We start from the raw sequence: 26,368 nt of genomic DNA on the forward strand, positions 1-26,368 counted from the left end.
GTCATTGTACTGGGACTATAATTGTAAAAGTTCTCCAAGTTTGTAATATTGTTGAACCATCTCTTGTTTTTTTCACATGGATGGTATGTTTGTAATATCAGTAAATGTTTATATTTAGAATGTGAAACAAATATTTATACGTTTTGAAACGGTCTTACAGATATGCTTGTGACAGAGCTGTGTGTTGACATTGATTTGGGTAACTTTACAGATACAATCATAAAGTCATCCGTATTCTCTTTTAAATATTCAGTTGTAAAGATAAACCAATGGGTAGTTGCTTCTTGTGACGCAATTATGGGCTTCAATCTGCTTAGATCTTGTATTATAAATCGCAGTTGTATCAGTTTTCTGGATCTTAAGTTTCTTAGTACTTTAATAATTAAGAATGCAACTTTCCAAAGTACAAAACATGAATATACAGTCCATATAGTATTATATTGTAATTGTCATTACAAAAATGTTATTTAGTATATTAGTGTAAATTGTTTCAAGACTATAATCTTTATGTAAAGTAATTGAACAAGTCACCAGTTTTACACTGTCAACGCTAGAATGAGATAGGTCTACTGTAGGCTAAATGTTTTGGCAAGCTGAACAATGCTGTAAAATAAAAACAACATTTTATAGTAAGATTACATTTGATTCCACGAGTCCATGCTGTAACGATTAAAATAATGCATTGGACTCCGTCTGTACTGCGTCAATAGAAACATTAGTATTTCGATTGTGTCGATATTGAACGATTTAATGATTCAATGTGTTTGACTTACAAAGACAATACAGTCATCCAGAGTGTGCCAGTTCTACTCGAGGGAAAAGAATGACCGTGGGTACAATGTTTTGTAAATGTGAAAGGATTGGCTGAAAACTACTGTAGGCATATAAACCAACATATTTCCGGGTCCTATGACTTATCAGGTGGTTTGGTAAGTAGGAGGAGGAAGGAAAGCTGGAGCACTTTCCATTACAGCTCTTTTGCCCCATTTTCAAACCCGTCAGACTGTTTCCAACATCTGTGAAGAAAAAAGGAAGTACAGGACTTTAGAAAGTTGACAATTGCAACTGCGGCAAATTCACACCATGGCGGGAGGGTCGGTATCGGAGTGTAAGGAATACTTATTCAAAGTGCTGGTGATTGGGGAATTAGGCGTGGGAAAGACCAGCATCATTAAACGTTACGTCCATCAGCTTTTCTCCCAGCACTACAGAGCCACTATCGGGGTTGACTTTGCGCTCAAAGTTATCAACTGGGACAGCAAAACATTGGTGAGGTTACAGCTATGGGATATTGCAGGTAAGATGTTGTTCTTCCTTGTTGTATAATTTAAAATAATGAAAACTGTTTGAATGTTGTAGAATGTTGACACTTGTTCTGTGAAATAGATCATTCGTATTTTTACATTTGCTTACGTGCGGTGACAGCGCTGTAACCCAAAGGAACGCTTTGAAATTCACAGGCGCTCGTGAAACCATGAGCGATCTCCCTTGAGGCTGTAAATAGTGACTGTATGTATTCCATAACAACATTTCTGAAAAGCCTACAAAATAACCCTTTCACTGTAAGTGCAGGTAGCCTATTCCAGACAGACGGGGAATATTGAACTTTAGTTATTCCGTTTTTGTTTTGTTGTTTTCCAGTTATGATTACATTAGTGAACATAATTGCCAACGGAATGTAGGTCATGTTATGGGCTGGTAACTCGGGCGCCCGTCCCGTGCGCAGAAACTCATGACGAGATAGTCACAGTCACTGAAAGCCTGCTTCAATCCTGCAGTTGGCAATGCATTCCGAGAAGATTAATGGCAGCAGAAACTTCAATATACCAAACGTTGACTTAAAGAGTCTTTCTCCTGCCTGTTAATTGGATGACATGTAGGTGTGAATCCCTTGTCGAAAGTGGGCTGAATTTTCTGAAATACTACATTATGTAGGCTAAACCACTTGATAAACCAAGATAAGTTTTCACTCCATATAGTAGGGTTTGGAGAAGTAGGCCTAATGTATGAATGCTTTTTTAAAACCTCACATCAAAGACCTGTCAAAACTAAACATAGGCCCACGTTAGGTCAAACACACATACTTTAATAGGTTTGGCTCATACCTGGCCAGTATGAGTCAGCTAAATATTCTACAGTACAGAGTGTACTGTAGAAGTATGATGCATTACCGCAGGTAGAGTTCAATGTTTTTACAGTAACATCAGTCTCATGCGCCTCAATAGTGTGTATGATGGTGAGCTACTCTGTCCTAAAAGCGCCTTCTCAACGTTGATATTCCAGTGCTTTTAGTTGTATTTCTTCTTGCGTGAGATTTAACAGGAACAAAAAGTAAAGTGTGTGCGTGGGTCTGTGTCTGCCCAAGAGATATTTAGAATGCGTCAAATGTGTTTTCGGTGTTTGGCTGTGATTGTATTTGTCTGTGTACTGTTCGATGCTCTGGAGTGGTTGTTTGGTATTGGTGATGAAGCAGGCCTCATCATTCCTCACTCACACATCACACTGTGTCAGAACCAATACAGAGCCCTGGCTCGAACATCACCTGCTTCTCCTCAGGAAATACCTCTCAGTCTCCCTGCTGTTCAGCACAAAGACTATATGCACTGGTGACAGTAATGCAGTCTGCCAACTGGGCTCCCCCAATGAATGGTAATGAGTAATGGTTAAATTGCCATCAGGATGTGTTTGTGTGCTTTCTGTAGCAGGAAAGCGTGACTTTGTCAGGCTGCCGATTACCATACAAGTTCAACATTAGCACCAGTCAGGGGCTGGGGGGGGGGGGTGACTTGATGTATGTGTGTGTGTACATGTGTGTGATTTATATCTCAGTTGAGATCACACCCCATCTTTACAGGGTTTACATCCTCAGAATAATGCCCTCGAATTAATGTGTGAGAATTTGAGATAAAGGCAGACAGGCAGGTGTCCACGCAGACAGATAGACAGACACAGGGAGGGAAGACGCTGCTGTTTTCCGACCGATACCTCCTTGCGGTGCTACCAGAGAGTGAGGCCGTCAGAACAACCGGCGTGTCTGTCACTTATTCAGATCGGCAATGGTACGGCGTGTCAATTCCTGGCGTGGCGGCGGTTGTGCCTGTGTAGGTCCAGACACTACCGTACGCCGCGACATCCAGGAGGCCTGCCAGCGGAGGCAGCCTGACACAGACGGAGAGCACTCTATCAGAGGGAGCTGTGAGGGTAAATAACACACTCACACACACACACACTCCCTTGCTTTCACTGATATCATTCATAGAGACAAGCTGTGAGAGAAAACGCACTTTCAGATATCCCTATCGAATGAGCTCTGGGGTAAAACACACACGCACATGCACACACACTCAGACGCATCATTCGCACCTACAGTGAGGCCTAGCCTGGAGGTACTCTGAGGATAAAGAGGACTTAGAAAAGGAGTGAAGGAGGGAAAGAGAGTGGAACCTTGAGGTGTGTTTCGCCTCAGGTCATTATGTCCCATCATTAAGTCCTTTAATCGAGCAGAAAAAGTCAGAGGACATGTCCTTATGGCTACACTGAGGCTCAACGTTACAGTCGTCTTTACTTTCCAATAATGATTACCATCGGGGGGACGGAATGATAGTAATCAGGGCCTAGTGGAAGATGGATGCCCGTTGGAAGTCAGCATGAAGCCTGGGACTTGCCCGCCCCCTCTGGCCCAGAATAGCTGGCCTCCTCTGGGTTTTCTGAAGCAAGGACAGGATGATTACCACCATGTTGCTGTGGAGTAAGTAAGCCTGAGCCTTGTGCCAAGGATTTATAAATTGTGAGAGAATGGCTACTTCACTCATGCACTATGGGGGGTGTCTGAGTGGGGGAAGGAGGGAATGGTGAGAAAAAATACACTGAGGGAGAAAAGCCTAAAGCTAGCTTGGTTTTTACTTAGTTGAAATGAGGGATTGTTTTTGAAAGGTTCTTTGGGACTGTAGTAAGTAGCAAACACTTCCTCACGAGCTGCCCAGTGGAATGTAGGCATGTGGGGGAATCATGAGTTCAGGGGCTTTGTTTCAGGGCCAGGACTGTACTAACGAAAGGCACTAAAACCATAAATGGTCATGGGTTCCTCCAGTGCCGACGTCTTTCAAGGGTTGTAGAGGCGTTGCGTGGTTTCGCAGCCCAGACGCCTCAGAATAACAGAGAGAGACTGCCGCTGTTGCCTCTGCCGCGTCTGGCTTGGACAGTTTCCATGGTAACCCGCCTGCAGATATCATTACGACCACGACCAGACGAAACTCTGGTTGCTAGGGCTCTGGATGAAGAGCAGTCCCTCTCTCTCTCTCTTTCAGTCTATAACAACAGACTCCCACAAGGATTAAGGTGAAAAGAAATGGACGCCCTCACCTTGGTCTGTTTGTGAAGTAAACACCTTCCTCTTCCTATGTAGGAAAAAGTGAATGTGCAAAAATTCCCTGGAAAGTTTTCAGTGACCAACATAAATACCTGCTCCTGGAAGACTGAAAGTGAAAGGCAGTGAAGGAGCTTCCTCGGGCTTACCAGCACTGTTGTTTCACTGTTGACCCTTGATGATCTTATCATCTTAAAGGCTGATTGAGTCATCGTAAATTCTGCTGCTTCCTTGTTATTCCTGCGAAATGTACTCCCTGAAGTACCAATATGAATAGCTGATGTCCTCAGATAGAACCAACTGTAATTATGTAGTTTTGACCATTTCCTAGCAGTATTAGGCAGGGCAAACAGACCTCCTGTGCTGTGTCTCATGTAGATTCAGTTAGAAACAGTCTTTGTCTTCTCCAATACAGCACTCATGATTCTTATTTGTCCTCATAAACTAGCTATTGTCCCCAGCCACAAGGTTCTGCTGTGAAATAGAGGTCACCCTTTAAGTCAAGAATCATTTATGTGTTAGCCTGCACCAAGCGTGTGTGTGTTATTGATCAGTTTAATCGAGCACGGAGAGCCATGCTCACTAGTTTCCCTTGGGGGGGAACATGTCTACAGACTGAAGACTTTATCTTCAGAATAGCACAGAGTGGCACCCATTGGAGTTTGATAGTGACACACACACACACACTCGTACACACATGCTTCATAGCATTTCCAAGGCCAGGTACAGGTTTTATGTTGACATCACAATTAAAGTAACTAAGCAAATCTGACATACAGTCGTCCTGGTCATATGTGTAGAGTATGTTGCATAACTGGATCCTCCAGCTCAGTGTTGAGAATGATAGTCGTGCTCAGAACACACCTTTGTTTGTACCGTGCTAGTATGTAATAAACCCTGTTTGTAGGTAAGAGAACTGAGGCACAGACAAGTTCTGACGTTTCCTCCACTGTTCACTGCAGAGCAGATGTCAATTAGGAGGTTCTGAAGCTCACAATCACGCACCTGCCCTTTCTGGTCTATTTCTTTTCACCATAGTGTCAAGCAATAAAAAGCTTCATCAAGAGATGGAAAAAAAACACTTTACTTAGTTTTTCCTCCTCCGAAGCTTTTCACAAAATCTCCAACATTGCTCTCCTGCTTCTCCTTTTCAATAGCTGACATTTGTAAAATATTAGAGTTTGTTCAGTCGATATTTGACTCCCGTTGACCACTGAATTCACCTCTTCACTCAATCCATGCCCGATAGCCATTCAAGAGGTTGTGTGGTGTCTAGCCTGCACTTAGAGGAGGCTGCCAATTAAAAGCCTTGAACATTTTTACATGAAAACCCCCTGAAATAAGCTTCCTCTTTTCTGTTTTCATCTCTGTGCTCTTTTAAAGCCCTTCCTTCCTTCCCCCTCCCTCTCTCTCTCTCTCTCTCTCTCTCTCTCTCTCTCTCTCTCTCTCTCTCTCTCTCTCTCTCTCTCTCTCTCTCTCTCTCTTTCTCTCTATTTCTCTCTGCTGAGCACCATGAGGCCTGGAAATTAAAGCCTTTTTTCAATCCATTGGCTCTCTGTCCCAGTGTCCTACTGTGTTGTGCCCCTGGACGATTCACCTGGGGTTAAAGCGACTAAATTTAGACACTCAATTATGAGCAATTACTGGCAGGCCTGTAGGCTCCGCAGTGTATTCAGTCCCTCCCTCACACCCGCTCTGAGTCGCAGTGTCACCAAGCGCCTGGGTAACTATATAATGAAGTGAAACTGCGGGAGGGGGAGCAGCCATCACGGTTCCTCAAACCCCTTTCTTAATTCCGTCTCTTTCACTCTGCTGCACTGAACAGGGATGTGGGTAGAGCACTGAAACCTGAGTTGGTTATCTCTGATTGAATTAAGTGTGGTGCAGAAAGAATGTCACACTTGTGAATAGACAGTTTTGAGGGCAGCCATTTATAAATGCTGCCGCATGCTGGCAATTTATCGGCCAAATTCAGACATAATAGTCAGGTTCTTTCTTCGAGTTTACATTGAGAAGTAGCCATGAGTCATTGGATCTCAGCTGTGCTTGAAATGTCTGTACCCTCTGGCAATTAGACAGTCAGTTTACACGATCAGTTCTCTATACCATTGTTGATACTTCAATAGGCTATTCATGGGGCAATGTGTTTAAAAAGTTATTCTTTCACTGTGTGCCGTGTAAAGGAGTTGGATGTTGTTGAAAAATTGGATCTTGACATTGGACATGGAATTGATGGAACCTATGAAAGCATTTTCAGATACCCAATCAGAGGTCAATCTAAATAATGAGGCTTCCTCAATGTTCTTCAGATAACCATTCCAGGGAGAGAAGGATGTGTGTATCCGTCATAGAGCAGTCTGACAAGGGGTGGGGGTGGGGAGATGATCACAGCTCTGTCTGTTCCTGTCAGCTTCAGCTTTGGACCTGTGTTTCTGTCTCCCCTGTGAGGCAGTGGGGCAGGTAGTGTTCAATGGAGCGTAGGGCCTTTTCATCCTGCGGAACAGTCAGTCAGTCTTTCACACACGCAGCCTGACATGGCTGAGGACGCGAGGGGTACACACGGGTCGACGTGTTTCCAGGAAGTGTTGGGATCCAAGGGGCGAAGTCAAGAGGTGCTGATCAGAGAGGTAGGGTGGGGGTTGGGGGGGGTGGAGGTGTGACCCCAGACAGGTAAAACGGAGGTAACGTCGTCACATTGAACTCCCCGACCAAAGATTCACCGCCTCAGAGCACAATCACTCCACGGATGAGTGAACAGAAGAAGTCTTCCACATCAACTCGAAAACCTGTTTCCTCTTACAGTTTTTGTCCAGTTCCCTTTTGTGTAAATTCATCTGGGTGTGGTTTATTTGTCTGATTTGTCTCATACATAGCGGAGGTCTTATTAGCTGTTGTCAGTTATTCTTTATGTTCCACATTCTCCACAGACACATATCCACGACACCAGTCACATCAACAATATCAATATCCAAATCACAAAACCACGAGGGCATTCACCAGGAGACAGTCGGAAGCAATAACGACAAAAAAATCTGATCTCTGAAGTGATGTGGCTGTATGAGTAGAGTTTGTCTCAGATTGATAGTGACACCCAGGATCCCACTGGTAATTCCCCTTGCTTTGACTTTGTGAAACATCGACACAGATTTCAGGGCGTGAATACAGAGAATGGGTTCATTATCATGGCAGATTTCTTTTGACTTGTCTCTTCGGATTAGAGTGATGACAAATTAGAGAAAATGGGTCAAGAAGCGCGTTCTCGTCATCTTTGTTCAAGTCCTCGAAAAAAAACCCTGTTAGCATGCCGTTTTGGGACAGAGATGGAATAAATGTCCGGTCAAGTCTACAGTAAGCCCCAAACTAGGCGATTTTTAGCTTTCCTCCTAAAAAAACCCTGTGTGATACCATCCTCCCTCATTTCTCGTTCCAAGCCCAATACTTCAATTCACGAAAAAGAGAAATTGTAACTGCACGGGCTTTTCCAAGAAACTCGAATGCGGATCCCGTGAGATATTAACACATGGTTGGTGGACAGATATGTCCCCAGGCAAAGTAATCAATCACATACACATAATGGCCTTGTTGTGGAATGCTGAGGAACCAGGGCAAATAGATTGATATCTGACATCTGATGTGTGTGAACCGTGTTTGAGATGAAGCAGACAACTTCTGGGATCATGCCGGCGAGGATAACTCCCTCTAAAACTCTACCTCTATCTGCGTGATCTTGCTTCATACATAATCCTCCAATTGTTTGAACTCTTTCTGCCCTTTTTGCATTCCTCTTTAGTCCATGATCTACTGGAACTGGATCTTGTTCGTGTGTGTGATGAACAGCGGTGTGCCTGCCTCCCCTTCAGGTCAGGAGCGCTTTGGGAACATGACAAGGGTGTACTACAAGGAGGCAGTGGGAGCCTTTGTGGTGTTCGATGTCACGAGGGGCTCCACGTTTGAGGCTGTGTCCAAGTGGAAGCATGACCTAGACAGCAAGGTGAAACTGGCCAATGGCAGCCCTATACCCTCGGTGCTGCTGGCCAATAAGTGTGATCAGAAGAAGGAGAACTCCAACAGCACCTCTCTCATGGACAACTTCTGCAAAGAGACTGGCTTCCTGGGCTGGTTTGAGACTTCTGCCAAGGTGAGTCAGACTCAAGTATGCACTCACAATTACACTCTCACTCACATACACACACACACACACACAATAACATACTTTACTTCCACACAGTCACATCTCACATGCATAATAACTTACAGATGTACACTGGCTTGTACACAGGCTTGCGTACACACACAAACACTCAAAAACACACATGTTGTGGATTATGTGTGGGCCTAAGGTTTGAGTGGAAAAAAAGGCTTTTGTTTCATATTTGAACAACCAAACTTCAGTTGCAAACACAAATGCTTTGCTCTTCTCTCTGCTCAGAAGAGTTTTCTGGCACTTTCAGTGCAAATCTAAGATGGCTGACCCTCCTCACAATGTTCACAATAAACCGGTACTCAAAAAGGCCTAGTTATAATCAACAGCAGTTTACAGGTTGAAATCATGCTTCACACATGAATGATATACTATGCAGAAAGCTAGTCATTAATCCTAAAAGTGGTACGTGATAAACTGTAACTGTAAACCCAGACTTTAAATAGGTAAATCTGCTAGCGTAATCCTTGTACTGCCGAATCGAATTAGTAGTACTGCGGGTCATAGTACTACATTTACATGGAAAGTGAGTTTCCCAATATGCCACTTTGAATGCTACTCTGAGACAGCATAATGGCCTGGTGTTGCCAGCATGCGATGATAGTGGTTCTTGTTTTCGTCTCAGTGATAAAACGCTGTCCTGTTTAATGTTTCCTCATCTTAAAAACATTCAGAAGATTTGCCATGTTTACGGGTCCCTCTGCCTGGCAGTAATAGGATTTTATTTGCTGTTATTGGGTTGGGTCTCTCGGGAAACATTGAAAATGTCATTTGTTCTGTTTCAGATCACTGAGCAGCCAAATCATATTTAGGTTCTCTCTCTAGTTTCATAGAGTTGTACTTTCCAAGAATATGTATCCTCTCGAATCAGAACATGACACGTTCACGCAGGCACATGCGGAGAGGAAGGTTTAGCAGTCGTTCCTGCTTTGTTAAAATGAATATCAGGCAAACGGAGGCTACCAGCAAGAGGCTGGTTGTGGGTTCATTTGTGCCTATGTGCGCTTGCTTCTACATGCCTGCAATGCACGTGTACGTGTGCACACTGCATGTGTGTGGGTTTGTGTGTGTATCCACGTTTGCTTGCGACTGACCGCCTTTGTGTGGCAGTTCACCTGGAAGTCTGTAGGTTTCTGCTTGTCCCTGTCACTGTGATTCCACTGGCACCACTAGCCCGAAGCCCAGGGGAAATCAGTGTCCTATGCTCCCCTGCATGGCTCCTGTCCTTCCCTGGAAGGATCTCCCACACCTGACAGCCTCTGCACCAGGTCTGGGAACCTGTCTAAGTCAAGCACCCCATCAGCCTTTTAAAATGTATCATCTCAAATGATAAAACGCACACACACACGCATTTTTGTATTATGTGTGTGTTTTCTTGTGTTGTAAGTGTGTTTGTGTCCAGGGTCTTTACTTTGGGTTAAAGGTGACAGTGACACACAGCAGAGATCCAGTGACTCCTGGGGAACTCGTTCAGAGACCCCTTGCCACCTAACAGTGTGGCTCTTCAATTTGGGTGGATTTTGGGATAGCCTCAGCCTTTCTTTGTCTAAAACCCTTGAGATGTTGGAACCATAAAGCGCTTAGACAGGCCTGTTGATTTAAGATAGCTTAAGCTCACCCTGTGAAAGCAAAGGAGGCTCCTTGCTATCTTTCTTTTCTATAGGCAAAAATGCCTCTGTGCTGAATAGTGTAGTCCAGTCCTTTGCATTTCCATCTTCCGTTCTCGTGATACAGTTGGATGCAGTTGAGGAGGTGTTTCCGTGGACACAGATGCCGAGGCAACATGAGCTGCTGGAATACATCCTGTTCTCTTTCAGGTGTGAGGAGAGAAGTCGCCCTGGGTCATTTCTCAGGGAATAACCTCTGGACCTGTGCTTTATCTCTGTCTCTTGTTAGAACCTTGAGAAATATACTTATCTTTGTGTGTGTGTGTGTGTGTGTGTGTGTGTTGGGGGGGAGGGTGGTGGTGGAGGGTGGTGGTGTTTGAACTCATGCCCTAACAGTAGTAGTATCAGTTGTATCAGAACGACAAATACTCTACTGCGGGGAGACTTACTCTCAGGCTTTGTTAAATGTGAAATCTTGCTGCTTCTGTATTCCCTTTTGTGCCACCTACAACTGTGTGTGTGTGCATAAAGGATGTATACTCTATACACACATGTGTAAGTTCACACACATCTCATTTGAACAATCTTGGCGAATGACAGATTCAGGCTACCGGTATACTGCGTTAATGTAGTCAAACTGTTGAGATATCTCTGTCTCTGTGTACTGTTAGGATGGTAGCAGGGGTGTATTGGCATGCTAAACATAATATCTTACGTGAGAGGCTGTATGTATGTGTGTCAGTGTGTGCGGGCAGCCATGCGGGCAGAATGCTGCCTAAAGCTATATCCTCCAGGGAGTCAGGGAGCGGGGAAGACATACAGGTCACGTGACTTCCTGTGACACTTGTGCCTAAGACGGGGAGTGGGCTGGTTGCATCCCATCATTATTTAATTGTAGTGTACTCTTCTAAACTCCTTTGACCGTGTAAGGTTGTCCAATCAGGCCCCACAAACTGATCACACATCATCAAATATCTGATCAGATTGTGTTTGTGTACAGCTCTATTTTCACATGCAATATCACAAAGGACTTTAGATATTTTATGCTCATATACTTCAATAATTCCTGACCCAACCCAGAAGAAGACAACACATTTCCCTAGACTAGTACTATATAACATAACAAAGCCCAGCAGAATCTTTACCAGGGTCAAATGTTTGAGCCCCCCCCCCCCTCCCCACCCCACAACCCATCATTTCAGTTCCGTGCCTTTGTTGTCCAGTCACATGCTTTCCCTGGGTTTCAGTATTCCTAAGATGCCCTGGATAGGCCTATCTCTCTGGAGTGGCCCTCAGTCAGTGTCTTAGTGCCCACAGAGACACGTTAATATTCATAACTTCATAACTCCTCCAAAGAAAGGGATGACAGCTTTGTGCTGCACTCCCAGTGAAAGACAAAAGGAGGGATGGCTTTGATTTAACCCAGCTGTTAACTTGCTCTCTTTATCTCTCTCTCTCTCTCTCTCTCTCTCTCTCTCTCTCTCTCTCTCTCTCTCTCTCTCTCTCTCTCTCTCTCTCTCTCTCTCTCTCTCTCTCTCTCTCTCTCTCTCTCTCTCTCACTCCTACTCTCTTGGATTGTCCCACTCTGAAATATAAAGAGCTACACTGGAGTCATGAAAGAATCATGTGGAGATGGTAGGAGTGTAAGTCCTGTTAGTGTGTGAGTGTGAAGGTCTTCTGAGGCCTCCCAGTCTCTTGCTAATGACGGTTGAGGAGGAAACAACTACTTCTACTTAGCGTTGGGGTGAAAAGGCCAGGAAAATATCATGGTCTTTGTTCCAGACGGGTAACAGGGAAGCTTCACTCGAGAACTGTCTGAGACTTGAGGCAAAGCACACTATTCTGCTTGCAGATAGAGCCATGGTTAATGTCATCCATTTTTGCATATTTGACCTTGGACCTTTTCTGACCTTTTCCCCAGGACAACATCAACGTGGACGAGGCAGCACGCTTCCTGGTGGAGAACATCCTGCTGAACGATAAAGGGCTACCCTATGAGGAAAGCAACGGAGAACGCATCAAACTGGACCAGGAGACCATAGCTGCTGAGAGCAAGTCTGGATGCTGCTAGCACTGAGCCTTCCCTGGTACCACACCACCCATCCCCCCCTGTGTCTCTCTCCAGAGAAAGAGGGTGCCAGCTTGTGTGCTTGGATGGATCCTCAGTGCCTCCCTACTCTACCTTCCACACTCCCACACTGAAGTTTACTTACTCATGCCTTTCAGGAAGCTGTATCATAGCATTCTAATGGCCACCCTTATCACCGTGCCAAGAGAAAGGCTAGTTATTGATACGGTACATTATACCTCCCAACCCCCGATAACATGGCCCTTAAACTAATGGTCTTCACCACATGTCCATTAACCCAGCATCTGTTTAGACAGAAGGTCTTTCACACACCCATCCAACATACTACTGCTGGATTCTAAAACAAACAGCCTGACCTTCAGATGCCCCCCTCCCTAAGCTAAAGTGTGATGCAGTACAACCTCCAGATCAGGCTGAGGTAAAGGGTCAGACAGAGGATACTTGGTTTGACATAAACATCCCACATGACCACTTCCTCCATCTCATTTTCTATGTGCCTCTCTCTTTTTCTTCATCCTCATTCTGCCGTCCCTCTACCACCGTTACGTTAAGGACCAGTCAAGAGACACAAATTTAGGAAGGAAAATAGGTTCAAATGACAGGTCTGAAAGTTATCCCTTTCCACTCGTTCAGTCAACCATTCTCACCACTCCAGATGCCACTCAAAATACAAGCTAATTCCACAATATTTTACTCTGTTCTTTATTTATCAAATCAATAATCATTGAGAGGTTGTTATGCATAGTTCAGCTTGAAGAAACTGTCCTGCAATGGTGCCAAGTTCTGTTTTTTTGTAATATATCTGAAATAGTGTGAAGAAAATAATGCTCCATAACCATTTTTCTTTTTGTAACATGCAGATTTATGTAAGATTTCCAATGATCTCCGAAACAAAGTTTATCATGTGAAAACACAAAAGGAGAAAAAAAGAAAAAGAGGTTACCATAGAAATGTGTATCTGTGTCTGTGCGTGTCCTCAGTAATGGTACTGAAAAGTACATCTTGAATGTGTACTTATAAAAAGTGTATGGAAGGTGATGAGGTACAAAAGTGTCAATGTAGGATAGGAATTCCACACAAGCTTGAGAAACGGCTTGTGTAAAATTATTATTTTTTAATAGGGCTGGGTCTACAAGTGTACATGTGAAACTACTCGGAGAACAACAAAAATAAATGTTTTAATTGATATGTCGTGTGGTGCTTTTTATATCTTTATGAGTGAGACGAATGATTGTCTCCGAGGACTGGAGACGCTGCTGTGTGTCACCAGTAGGATGGGGATCCCACAGGCTGAGCAAGAGGCAACTCACGGGATCACAACATTACACTCATGTAATAAATATTCATATATATCACAACATTGTGTGTTTGTGTGCATGTGTGTTTCAGTGTGCATTAAACAAAAAGGAGCAAGACAGTGAGAGGTAGAGAGTGTATGTGTGCCTCTTCACTTGTGTGTGTGTGTACTATATGACAGTCAACAGACATACTCACATCCTTAATTTAAAGCATTATGCAACATGCTGGAGTAGGGCTGTCCTCAGTAATACCAACCTATTGTCTTTACAGTGAATTTATAAGACTCACATGGTAATTAATAATACATTCGTAAGAGGCTGCGTGACAGATTGCGATTAGGCTACATGTAACATACAGTGTCTGTTAGTGGGCTGTGCAATTAATATGAAAGTGTTTTTTACATGGTTCTTTTAAGCTAATACAAACATCGTGTCCAAATAAACTATGTAGGCAACCAACGTTCTAACTCAACCTTATCTATAAAAATGTAAATACATAAACTAATTTACAGCATCGTAGGCTACCCTTAATAAATAAACATTTGGCAGCAGTCCTCGTTGCTGGGGCTAATTGGAATGGATGTCTGTGATGTGTTTGGACGTCAAGGTCATCTTTGTATTTCAAAGTTGCCAATAGGCATTAACATTCAGGGGACAGCAAGGGGAAAATACATCTAATTACTCAAAATATTATCTGACCAAATATAAATTGAAAGCATCTCGCAAGTAGCCTACAATTAGATGTAATGTAGAACGCAGTAAACCATGAGAAGAAAAAAAAGATTTACTTCGAAGTGATTTGATATTATTTCCTCAATTAGTTGTATTAACGAAGATAGATGAGTAAAAGACACATTGGGTTTTCATATTATGAACGCAGCATCGTTTGACTTTAAAGCCAATTGAGGCTCGAGCAGTGGGAGGTAAAGCCTGGTACACCGTCACCCCTCCCCGAGCGTAGTCGCCTAGCAACATCTCAAACTTTCTGTCTAGCTAGCAAACAGACAATGCAAGCACAGGCTAAACAAACTAACAAAGCTATTCCCTTTCAGTCTGTTTAGCTAAGTAGGTAGTGCTGGATGACAGACAACTACATATAAGACTAGTTGGCTTGTTGGCGTATTAAACACAACGTTTTGCACAATGTCAAAGGCGCCACCGAAGAAAAAGGAGTTGTCTTCCAGCCGGGTTACTTCATCCCAAGGACAGACACCAAATAAAGAGTAAGATTACTGGTTTGCGGTGCAGCTTGCTAGCTAGCAAGATACTATAGCAAGCTGGAAATAGAAAAACTGTCTAACAAGTCGCTCTACGGTGACCACGCACTTTAATATCAGCTAATCAATATGTCGCAAAACTCAATGATTTCATGCTGAAATCAACGAACGTTGTTCTGTTCCTTGTGTTCAGAACTGTTACTAAACAGTGCTAGGCTATATTCAGAGCTTGAAAGCAAGCTGGCATAATTTGACTAGCTATCTGGCTTTAGGGCCTCAGCTTTGCCCCTCCATTCCAAAACCACCCAATTTAAGAGTTTCATGAACAAGCTGTACTTAAGGCATCTTGCCAGAGTTCTACTTTTCAAATCCCAGCCTCCAGGCTCTTCTTACCATGCTAGTGTGGGGTCAGAACATGATAGCATAGATAACACCCAAGCACATTTATCTGCCTATTTCACACAGAAGAAAACGTCCAGTAGATGAAGCAGTGTAAAGCCCACACAGTGTGTTGTGCTATTTTTGTGCTGACGAATACATAGACTGGAGATTGCTGTCCTTAGAGCTTAGAAATGCCTTCAACAAAGTTTCACAGCACCCATTAAGGTAACACTCAATCTCTTGAAATGTTGGTGACCTCAGTTACTCAGATCCCATGTTGGATATCGGATTGTTTTTCATGTATATTGTTGGTTTGTTGTTTTCCAGAGTCTTGTCCATGGGGGTCAGTTTGTCGGAGGGTCCAGTTGAGCAGAAGAGGTTCCGCTTCCCGGTGTGGCCTGAGTGGAACGAGGCGGAGGTCAACGCGGAGAAGTGGGATGCAGCCAAGGGTGGCAAGGACGCAAAGACAGGGAAGAGCCCTTGTGGCGTGAGTTTGGGCGTGGACAACACAAGAGTCATGCGATGGATATATTTGATTTGAGTCGACGGTTGTATATTAGATTAGTGCCAGTGCTCATTGCACTTTTATACCAACCACAACCTATATTAACTGTGGTGTCTCTCACCATAGATATATATATATATATCTATGTCTCTCACCCTCTCCTCCCCACCACCCCCTTTTCTTCCCTCCCCCCTCTGTGAAGCACATTGTGTTCTGGTATGACATGCACTATGTCAATAAAGTTTGATTTGATAAGCCGCTAAAGCCTCCAAAGCAGCTGTTAACAGGAATACCTTAGATCATCACAATTCAAGTATCTTGCCGTGTGCATGTGTTCTACGCAGCATATTCCTTGACTTTATTGTCTTTTTTACAGCCTTTCTTCGAAGACCCTGAAGGAAAGATTGAAATGCCTTCGTCCCTAAAAGTCCACTCCTGGAAACGGCCATCTGAGTACATTCTCACCAAGGTATTCTATTAGCTCAAAATGATTGTACAGTACTCTTTAAACACATGACCAACACACTTAACACAATCTGGGACACTTACTGTACATAGCCTGAACATGATCACGGCACATGCTGTGTGACACAAAACATTGTGCTTGTTATCAGTAGAGGCCACAATAGCAGTGTAACTCTGACCTATTGCCTCAGCGCTCCTTATCGCACAGTTCAACTGCATGTCAGCAAGAACCCAACCCCTGCAGCCTTATTAGGTGGTGTGCAGGTATGTACGGCTGCCAACAAAGAAGTACTCTCCACTGTACCGCACACGGCCTAATTAATCAAATGTGCTCTCTGCGTGTCTCCAACGTAGTGCCACGCGCTAATTGCATCGCTCCACTTTCCTCCCATCTCCCATCTCTGGGTGCAACGCTAAGCAATTAAGCTTCCTGCTCTTTGAATTAGTGCTTACCAGCACAGGTCACAGGGCTCCTTCCACTCCACCATGTCAAAAGTGTTACATTCATTTTGTATGAAAGGAACGCCGGAATAATCACACACGTAATCAAGCGAGCAGAGGCGGCAGACGCCACAGCGCGTTCCTCCCCTTCCGCCCCTCCACCACCCAGACTGCACCCCACAGAACTCCTCTGGTTAAGAAATAGATCGAGGTGCCGTTTTTTTTATGTACGGTTGCCATGACAATGGAAGCGCTCCATGAGAAGTGGGGGAGAAAAACAATTAACAAAGGAGACCAAATCGTCTCCGCTGACCCAAAGCGACAGACTTTCTCTCCGCTGTCGAAGGCTGGAGTCTTTAATTCCTATTTGATTAGAGGCCTGTTGAAGTCAATTAACTCCATAATCAAATATTCATTGCAAACATGGCCTCCTGAGAAAGGGGCTTGCTGGAGATCTGCACGGTCTCTGGTACATCTAGAGAAGCATATCTCAGAAGTAGATTGAGCTTCATTAATATTTCCAATTGAAATAGATGGGGTATAGCAATCTAATGAACTTCCCGTGGCTGTTTGACTGAGTTGGTCTGTGGAGATGCAGCTTCCTCAACTTATACGGTTCAGTTGTTCCCATTAAACCTTAAGTTCACAGTCAGGCCCTGGTTGTTCACCAATTATATGGGAGTAGCAGCAAATGTAGGAAGTTGGTTTCTCTGCACAGTGATGTAACTTCACCCTTTCTGTTATAGACTCCTGTGGTGGTGGAGAACGAAGCCGCCTTTGATCTGACATCAGCCAATGAGCATCTGATCTGCAGCGAGGTAAGCTGTGATCTGTCTGACATGTGAGAGACAATAAAAAATGCTCGGGTATCGATCGACTGAATGACGTGTGGTCCCTAGTGTGAAGATGTTGATGAGTTCATGTCTCGTTCAACCAAAACATTGTTTTCAACCACTTAGATGATGCGGTGTGTCATCAGTGAGATCTACATCGTGTGGAGGATCTGTAAGGGATCTCCAGGGGAGCAGGGATGTGTGGATGGGCCAGGGGGCGGCTGGAAGCCCTGGGAGCACATCTACTCGCTGTGCAAGGTGCTGAAGGGACACGTGCCTCTTTACAACATCTACGGGAAGTACGTGGTCAAACTCTACTGGATGGTAAGTATCAGCTTGGCGCCTTGTCAGGAATCATCCCCTTGCTGTCCCCTGGGCCTCCTCAGTCAACTGAGCACTGACTTCCTTGGTTCCATCCCTGCAATTTACCCGTGCATCGTTTAACCAAGAGCAGATACAGCTGATAACTGCACAGTTTAAGAAACACTGCAGCAGGCTGCACCGAGAGCTTTCACAAGACGAACGCCAGGCTGTGCCCAGAATCCCAGAGTCAGCTTGTTTTCAGCTACACACACCTGGGGGGGGGGGGTGGAGGGGGGAGAAATCCCTCCCTGACTAGAGTTCTGTGCCGCGGCCAAGCAGGATGGAGTGGTGAGGGATGCAAGATAGACGCAACCTTATCCATTTTAGCCCCAGATCAATCAGTCCTGCTGCAGTCAGAACTGTTGCAGGAAAATGAGGTGTGACGGTGGGAACGTGTACATTGCAGTCTTGATTGGATCCATCCTATATTGCGGTGGGTGCTGATGGGACGTGTTTATTTTTTTGTAAAGGGATGTAGGCCACTTATATATTGGATGTGTCCAACCCGTTCTGGAGTCATTGAAGCATAGAACGATACGAGCCGTTGAAAATGTGAATGAACAGCAGAGGGCTGGTGAGAGACGGCAGGAGAAGAGGCTGCGTAGGGGAGGGAGCTGCTGGAGTCCTGGCTCTCATGACGGGGGGGCGTGACATGATCGCAGGCAGCAGCTCGCGTGCCAGCTCCAGCAGAACACCAACAGATGGATGAAGAGAGACACAATGCTTCCTCTCTCCCGTCTTTCTCTTTCCGGCCCTATCTCCCTGTCCCCCCTCCTCTCTTTCTCTTTCTCTCTTTTGCGGTCTCCTCTTAGTTTGGGATCTCTCTCCCCCCCCTGCCCCCATTTTGACTGTCTCTCTCCTCCGTAGCTCTCTCCTTAACTTTCCTTGTTTCTTTTTGTTTCCCTCAACCCCACCTTTCTCTCACACTCTCTCCCTCCCTCTCTCCTTTCCTCTCTCTCTCTATCGCTCTCCCTCTCCCAGTCTCTCTCTCCATCTCTACCCCCTCCCTCCTAATAAAGCTCCTTCACACTATGTCCAGTCTTATCAGTGGAAAGGGGGAGCTTGTCCTGAGGGTGATGATTAAGATGGGGGCTGCAGGAGGAGAGAGAGAAAAAGAGAGAGAGAGAGACACAGCTGTGAACAGTCAGTCAGATTATAGCCTGCGTCTACAGACTAAGAGACTTAGTGACACTGTGAAACTCCCGCAGATAGCTGTCAGTCAACCAGCCAGCCAGGCAGCAACCCTGACTCCAAAGCTAGTCAGTCATTCAGTCAGTCTGTCAGCCAGCCAACAAACCAGACAGCTTGTCAGTCAGTCAGCCAGCCAGCCGGTCAGCCAATCAACTGAACCAGTCGGTCAGTCAGTTTGCTACCGGGGATGAATTTATACCGACATGAGACAAGCTGCTAGGTACTGGCAAGCTGATGCTGATTAAGACGGCTCCACCAATATGCCCAGCTGAAAGCTAGCCTTCTGACAGTCAGGGAGGCTGGAATCCAGCTGGTTGTTTCTTTCTGTGGTTTTTAAACTGTGTGCAAGAGTTGTGTGTGTGCGGCGGAGGGGGGTGGGGGTGGGGGGTGGGGCTGTGGAGGGGGATATATGGGTGGGTTTGTACAGAGTGTGTGCTTGGAAGAAAAATCAGTTTCAAGAGTGCTGCAATAAAATATTACTGAAAAATGAAAATGTAGACGTATGAAGGGCCACTTGTGTTGTGTTCGGTTTCAAACTACCATGTGGTGACTAAGTGTAGCAGCAATGCAGTCACCATTGGATTACTCCTTGATGTCTCAACCAGCAAATTAATTGAAGGAGGCAAACTAGACTCATATCCTGAACATTGACAGCCCGGCAGGGGCAAATCAGATTATGTAGCATGCTATTAAAGACATAAGAAGAATAAAAAGCTGTGAGTCTAACTTTCACACAATAGCCTGGAATTAAATGTACCATATGTTCTTGCTTTGTCAGTTATATCTGTCTTATATTGCTTATTTGCTTTTCTCCTCCCTCCTGCTTCTTTTTCATTTATCTTGCTCTGTTCTTTCTCACCCACTCTCTTTCTGTCCCTCCTCTCTCCTTATTTGTGCAATCTCTTCTTTTCCCTCCCTCCCTCCCTCCCTCCCTCCCTCCCTCCCTCCCTCCCTCCCTCCCTCCCTCCCTCCCTCCCTCCCTCCCTCCCTCCCTCCCTCCCTCCCTCCCTCCCTCCCTCCCTCCCTCCCTCCCTCCCTCCCTCCCTCCCTCCCTCCCTCCCTCCCTCCCTCCCTCCCTCCCTCCCTCCCTCCCTCCCTCCCTCCCTCCCTCCCTCCCTCCCTCCTCTCTGACTGGTGTCCACCTCTTCAGGGGAGCTGGAGGAAGGTCATCGTGGACGATGTCTTACCGTTTGACCAGGACAACAACCTGCTGCTTCCTGCCACCACCAAACAATCAGAGCTCTGGCCCATGCTGCTGACCAAGGCCCTTATTAAACTGGCCAACACAGAGTGAGCCAGACACATCACACTGTCATCCCACTATACTGCTATGATGCTGTATTGTCATGCCGACCTTGTAGGACCATGATAAACATCGTAAGAACTTGCTGAACAATAATACTACCCTGTTAAACATCCATACAAGCCTGTAAAACCTCCACACTAGCCTGTCAAACCTCCATACTGCCCTACTAAACCTCCCTACTGCCCTACTAAACCCCCATACTACCCTGTCAAACCCCCATACTAGCCTGTCATACTTCCATACTAGCCTGTCAAACCAACTATACTGCCTTACTAAACCTCCATACTAGCCTGCTAATCTGCCATACTACTCAGCTAAACCTCCCTGTCAAAGCCCGTACTTTCCAACTGAGGGTCCAAATAAACAAATCAATTTTATGCACACAGGCACCATTTCCCTCATATATTGTCTTATTCTAGACCTCCCCTGCTGGAAGAGCACTGATGTGTCAACCCATACTGTACCCTTCAGACTATCCATCTGTTTACACAGGAATGTACTACCCCCTGTGATGTAGGGAGGGAGACGAGCTCACACACACGCACACACACACACACTTCTTTTTGCTGACTCAGCTAAACAAGCCCCCCCCCCCCCACCACCTTCTCAACCTATTTGTCGATCCAGAGTTTGGTGACACCCGTGTGCGTGTCTCTGATTGGAGGATGTATGCTTTCCTTTGTGCGCTTGTATTCTTGTCAAAGGTCCACACATGAATGTTTCATCCCAGACAGGATACCTGGAGCCTCTTGACTTGTGAATCTTTCATGCCCGGAGGGAAAGTTCAAGAGAGAGACTTTCCCCAAGTGTCTGCAGCAAACTCTGTTCACAGTAGACACTTGACAGCAGAACCCTGCAGTTTAGATCTGATTAAAAAATATATATATATTCTGTATATATATGTATGTATGTGCAATGTCCCCTTGAATCCCAGCATGAAGGCTTCAGTGCCATTTTAATACCTGTTAATAGGGTTTCGATAATAGATAGTGGATGTGGTCACAGTTGAGGCTGGTGATCAACTTTTATTGATTTGGTTTTATGGTGCTTCATTATTGTGTCTGGACAGGTTGGGAACAGGATCCCTGGAGGTCCAATTAGAGCAACAACCATCTGCTTCAGCAGAAAAACACCACCAGGATAGCACTCACACTCACACACATATACACACACACTCGTACACTGTCCGCCTGCACACACACATACCCTAACAAAACAAAATACAAAGGAATCCATTTCCTTATAATCCCTTTGCTCTAACTGCGTAGTTCTTTGTATTGTTTTTTTCAGTAGCAGTCCCAGAGTCACCTCTTGTCATTTGCTGTCTAACAGTGGAGTGTGTTGGCAGTCTGGACCAGATATGATAGCATAGCTGTGTTGTGTTTTCTATTGCATATCCTTCTAATTGCTGTCAGGTCAAATCTGCCTGCTGTCAAGGAAACCAGACTACATGGGGAGATCCAATAGGCCCCTTACAACCAAAGACTTGTTCTCTCATCTGATATTCTGTCTGTCGTGTGTGTCGTGTGTGTCGTGTGTGTCGTGTGTGTCGTGTGTGTCGTGTGTGTGTGTGTGTGTGTGTCAGTGTGGTGTCAGAGCAGAGGAAGGAGCTGGGAGAGTTCACGGTCATCCATGCACTGACTGGCTGGATCCCTGAAGTCATCCCTCTACAGTAAGCTCTTCATCCTCCTCTCGCAGCCTCCTCTCGCAGCCTCCTCTCGCAGCCTCCTCTCCATCTCTCTCTCTCTCTCTCTCTCTCTCTCCATGTCCTTATCCCTGTCTCTCTCTATCACTCTCTCTCACTCTCTATTTCTGTCTCTGTCACCTCTTTTGCACTCATTTGCTATCTTTCTCTCGTCTTCTGTAACCTCGGAAATAGATTAAACTGTATCTAAAACAAGTTCCACAGTTCCATGTGGTACTAAGACCCTGTCATAAACACAACCAAATATACCTTAAAGCTGCTGTGATGTCGGATTGATTTCACATTACATATTGCTGTTGCTTCTCCGCAACATTGCCTACACCGTCTTTAACAGACTGACCCCTTTTAATTATCAAGTCAAATATCCAAACCACAAAATGGAATCATTGCTTTACTGAGTGTAGAGCTGAGCTGCTGGAGAGAGTGTAGCTGAAGACAGGAGTACGTGTGGTTTGGGGGAAACATGCGACGTGTTATTTCTTCCACAGCAGGTACTCAGTTGTCATTGTGGCCCCTGGGGGACACAGTTTCCTTTTTCCCTTGACACACACACACCAACGCACACACAAACACATGCACACGCAGTTGGAAGCACTCTCTCTGCAGCGCCTCTGCAGGAGATGGTTGGTGGGATGTAGGGTAGTAGTAGTGGGCGGGTGTGTGTGTGTGTTTGTGCTTGGGAGGTGAGGGGTGGGCGTTGCAGCAGGCAAGGACAGGTTACCAATACAGAAATACAGAAATACGTAGTATATACTATATAACTGAAGAGATATACAAAATAAATACATAAAAAATACCAAAATATAGAAAATCAAAGTATGCAAGGCTGTGCATGGGGTACAACATATACAGAACAATTTAACTGTGACAATTTGCTACTTGGTAAACGCTGGCTGAGTGTGTGGGTTGAGGTGCCGGCTAGCCAGTGTTTTGCCTTCGCTCCTGGCTCCCACAGCAGGAAGATAAGCCTTTTAAAACATCCAGGAAATGTAGCGGTCCATGACTCATCATAAGCGTGTGACAGTGCCATTATTCAAGTCAAATTACAGCATTTGTGTAGGGGCCCCCGGCAGAACATTTCTCCATAAAGAGCCCGCCGGTAATGAATATGGAACAGGTCCAGTTTAATGATAGACATCCACCAGTGCCTCACTCGAGAGGTTTTTCCACCTCTTCACACCCCTCGACAGAGCAGGAGGACCCTGGGGTCCACCAACATCAAACAGCCTGACCTCTGACCCTCGCCCCTGCCCTGCTGGTCAGCAGGAGTTGCGGAGGGCAGCTAAGCACCTTGATCTAAGGAGCCGCTAACACGGTTGGATGCGATTCCGGCTGGTCGCTCCCCCATCACTAATCACCTGACGGGGGACGTGTGTTGTGGTCGGCAGGTGCAGGCTTTTGGGGCAAGTGTGGGAGTTCCTGAAGAAGACCATTCCCACGTTCCAGTACGCCGACGACAGTCCTGAGGAGAAGCCTCTGCCAGTGGAGTCCACGGCAGAGAGGGAGGCCCACCTCAACGACAGCAAGAGCGAGTCTCCCCCGACAGCCAGGACCCCGGAGAAAAACAAAGGTCGATAGATTACCCACCCAACCACACACACACACACCTTCCTACATCTCGGGCGATCTACGGACCTCAATTACACATGCACTGATTGGATCACTTTGATTACACAAGGCTAATTGAGCAAGTAATTTGAGTCATTGATTAGATTAGATTAGAATCCCTGTGTGTGTGTGTGGCGATGGTTTTTATCTAATCGGTCGCAAAGTGTTTAGGCTAATTGAGTCATTAGATATGTGGGAGTCAAGAATAAGTGGGATATAAACTGTGTTGAGAGCTATTGGTGTTAAATCAGATTCATACTTTCCAATCGGCGTTAAACAAGGTTCCTGAAGACCTTCTGCATCTTCAGGCTGAAGAGGTGTTAAACCAGTGTTGTTGTTCCAGACTCAGCCAAGAAGAAAGGGAAGGAGGACAAAGACAGGAAGTCAGCCAACATCAGCGGCCCCACCGCCCAGGCCCAGCCCTCCAATCAGCCCACAGCAGAGGGTAGGACACATGCATGCACACGCACACTTGTCCTCTAGTGGTTCTTCAGTGCACTGTGTGCATCGAGTGTCATTGATTGATGTATAGACGTGTGTGTGTGAGAGTCTGTGTGTGTACTTTATATACACATTATAAATACACATATACTGTAAAGGCTATATACTGTATATTCTGTACTGCATACACACATACTCACAAAATATATACAGTCTATATATGTACGTATGTCTGTGTATACGTGTGTGAACTGTACACAAAGCTCCATCTTTCCCTCACATCCATTATTCAGCCAGTAAGGAGCATGAAGATGAATATTTCATTGTCATACAGAAACACAGTATACTTCTCTGAAAACAGCCATTAATAATTTCACCCTGATCTTGTGGTTATCACCCTTACACCCCTGCATCATTCATAATAAGGACTTGGACTTATAACCAGGAAGTACCTTCATCATACTCGCCCTCAAACTGCCACCAGCCACTGCATCACCCACCTAACCCACCTCAGCCAATGAGTACTTGGCCTAGTCCTTTTGTTTCACGCATCACTTCCTGTCTCCCTCCCTCCTTATCCGATATTGAGTGGTTCATAGCTAGATGCATGTGTCACACAGGCAGACTTCTGTTGTGAAGGGGGGGGGGGGGATTCTTTATTGAGCCTTGGGGAGCTGCTGTTAATGAAACATTAACAGCGATCAAGCATGCCGGTGGTGTTGTGGTGGACGTTAACAGCAGGGGTCATGGCTGTGTTGTAGTGGAGGTTAAGATAGGGCAGTGTGAAGACAGGCAGGTGGACAGGTAGTGTAAGGAGAAAGAGCTGTGTGGGTGAACAGTGCTGGGTGTTTCCAACATGGGCCATCCTCCTCCTCACTGTCTCCTGTACTCTCTATCAAACACTCTGGTTCTCTCTGTCTTTCTCCCTCTTTCACAATCTCCTTCCCCCACTCTCAGCTTCACGATATTTAATGTGAGGACGTTTTAGATGCAGCGACGTTCACAATGTGCTACTGTAAGGATGGATCTCTTAGCAGGCAGGCCGGAAAGAGTCATGACAATTTTTAGAAAAAGGTTGACTAAAATGTATTAGCTCGACGTCGGATCATGTCACCAATCCACAACAGTGGCTACCATGAGTGAGAAACGTCTCGCTTCAGAGAGCTTAAATACAGTTGCTGGACATGTTCAAACATAGAATGCACAGAATCGCTTCCTTAACGGGTATTCAGTGGTCAGTACACTGATACACTAGAACGTTCGGCAGGTGAAGTGGTCGTTAATTACCATAGTCACAGTTTGTACATGTTTTGCCTTACAGTCCCCTAACTGTCTGGGCTGTGTGCTGTATTCTGTTCAGAGGGGGCCTCGCTGCAGGACCTCTTGACCTTACAGAGACTCAGGCTGCACATGTACACAGAAAATCTGCTTTACAGCTACCAATCCTAAATCTTTGTGCTTTATGGAGATTACACACATATTAGCGCTCTCTCTCACACACACACACACACACACACACAAACACACACACACACACATGCGCACAAATCTATTTACACCTCAGACTCCATTTGTTGCATTTGAATCAGATTATATTTGAACCCGTCCAAGACTGTGGCTCTCCAGTCAGAATAGATCATTCCTTCTCATTCATTGCTTAACGTGAGCTTCTATTTCCATCCCCAGTAGCAGCTCTCTCCATGCTGTGTACCTCAGTCTCCTAAATTGATTTTCCATGTCTTCTGACTTAAATGCACACATCATGTGATACACGCTGTGTGGAGATTTGCCATAGAGGGCAGATTCTCCCAGAGATTGCCAGGCAGAGCTTATCTTTAGCTGTGTCAGGCTGCTGCCTTGCCCTAAGATGAAACCAGATATGGTCTTGAATTCTCAGGGTAAAGATGATAGAATGATCTGTTTTATCATTCTAGATGTTTCTTATACTCTGCTTGTCTTTCTCTCTCTCTTTACTCAAATTGTCCTTCTCTTTCTCTCTCCCTCTCACTCCTTCTCTTTTTCTCACTCTGTCTTCTCGCTTTCTCTGTCTTCCCACTCTCTCTTCTCACTTTCACTATTCTTCTTTTCTTCCCACTGCCTGGTGTGTCCAATCCCTTCCTCCTTATCTATCTAGTCTGGCCCATCCTCAGATGACCCACAGGAATTACTGAGCTAATCTTGGTCTGTACGTTTGTGTGTGTGTGTGTCTCCAGGTTGTGCTCCCCCTCCTGCTCCAGAGATAGTGGTGTGTGCCAGCTACAAGCCTCTACACCTGCTAGAGAAGGAGACCTCAGCCCTGGCACAGATGGTATGGCTGCCCTTCTGCCCTTCACACTGGCACACCAGCATAG

General features: G+C 45.3%; 2 protein-coding genes across 2 annotated transcripts in view; both read left to right on the plus strand.

Moving 5' to 3' along the window:
* Nucleotides 1-947: 947 nt before the first annotated feature.
* Nucleotides 948-13,451, plus strand: rab32a (RAB32a, member RAS oncogene family). The gene is made up of 3 exons (XM_084699936.1): nt 948-1,297; nt 8,227-8,504; nt 12,096-13,451. The coding sequence occupies exons 1-3, from the start codon at nt 1,084-1,086 to the stop codon at nt 12,243-12,245; spliced, it is 642 nt and encodes a 213-aa protein (XP_084556062.1). The 5' UTR covers nt 948-1,083; the 3' UTR covers nt 12,246-13,451.
* Nucleotides 13,452-14,513: 1,062 nt separating this feature from the next.
* adgb (androglobin) overlaps nt 14,514-26,368 on the plus strand; it is a 38,940-nt gene continuing 27,085 nt past the window's right edge. The window contains exons 1-10 of the mRNA XM_084700489.1: nt 14,514-14,784; nt 15,487-15,646; nt 16,041-16,133; nt 17,317-17,388; nt 17,530-17,727; nt 20,108-20,247; nt 21,849-21,935; nt 23,357-23,538; nt 23,920-24,021; nt 26,231-26,325. Coding sequence (XP_084556615.1) covers nt 14,705-14,784; nt 15,487-15,646; nt 16,041-16,133; nt 17,317-17,388; nt 17,530-17,727; nt 20,108-20,247; nt 21,849-21,935; nt 23,357-23,538; nt 23,920-24,021; nt 26,231-26,325 — 1,209 coding nt within the window. The 5' untranslated portion in view covers nt 14,514-14,704. The remainder of the gene's footprint in view (nt 14,785-15,486; nt 15,647-16,040; nt 16,134-17,316; nt 17,389-17,529; nt 17,728-20,107; nt 20,248-21,848; nt 21,936-23,356; nt 23,539-23,919; nt 24,022-26,230; nt 26,326-26,368) is intronic.

The sequence above is a fragment of the Hypomesus nipponensis genome, chromosome 6 (assembly GCF_054491055.1).
Source record: "Hypomesus nipponensis isolate SF chromosome 6, ASM5449105v1, whole genome shotgun sequence".
Classification (NCBI taxonomy): Eukaryota; Metazoa; Chordata; class Actinopteri; order Osmeriformes; family Osmeridae; genus Hypomesus; species Hypomesus nipponensis.

What these genes read in the sequence shown, in the direction of transcription:
- rab32a (XM_084699936.1), top strand. Translation starts at nt 1,084, where the DNA reads ATGGCGGGAGGGTCGGTATCGGAGTGTAAGGAATACTTATTCAAAGTG. An exon ending in ACAGCTATGGGATATTGCAG is followed by an intron (nt 1,298 to 8,226) that starts GTAAGATGTTGT and finishes CCTCCCCTTCAG; the next exon opens with GTCAGGAGCGCTTTGGGAAC. An exon ending in GGTTTGAGACTTCTGCCAAG is followed by an intron (nt 8,505 to 12,095) that starts GTGAGTCAGACT and finishes CCTTTTCCCCAG; the next exon opens with GACAACATCAACGTGGACGA.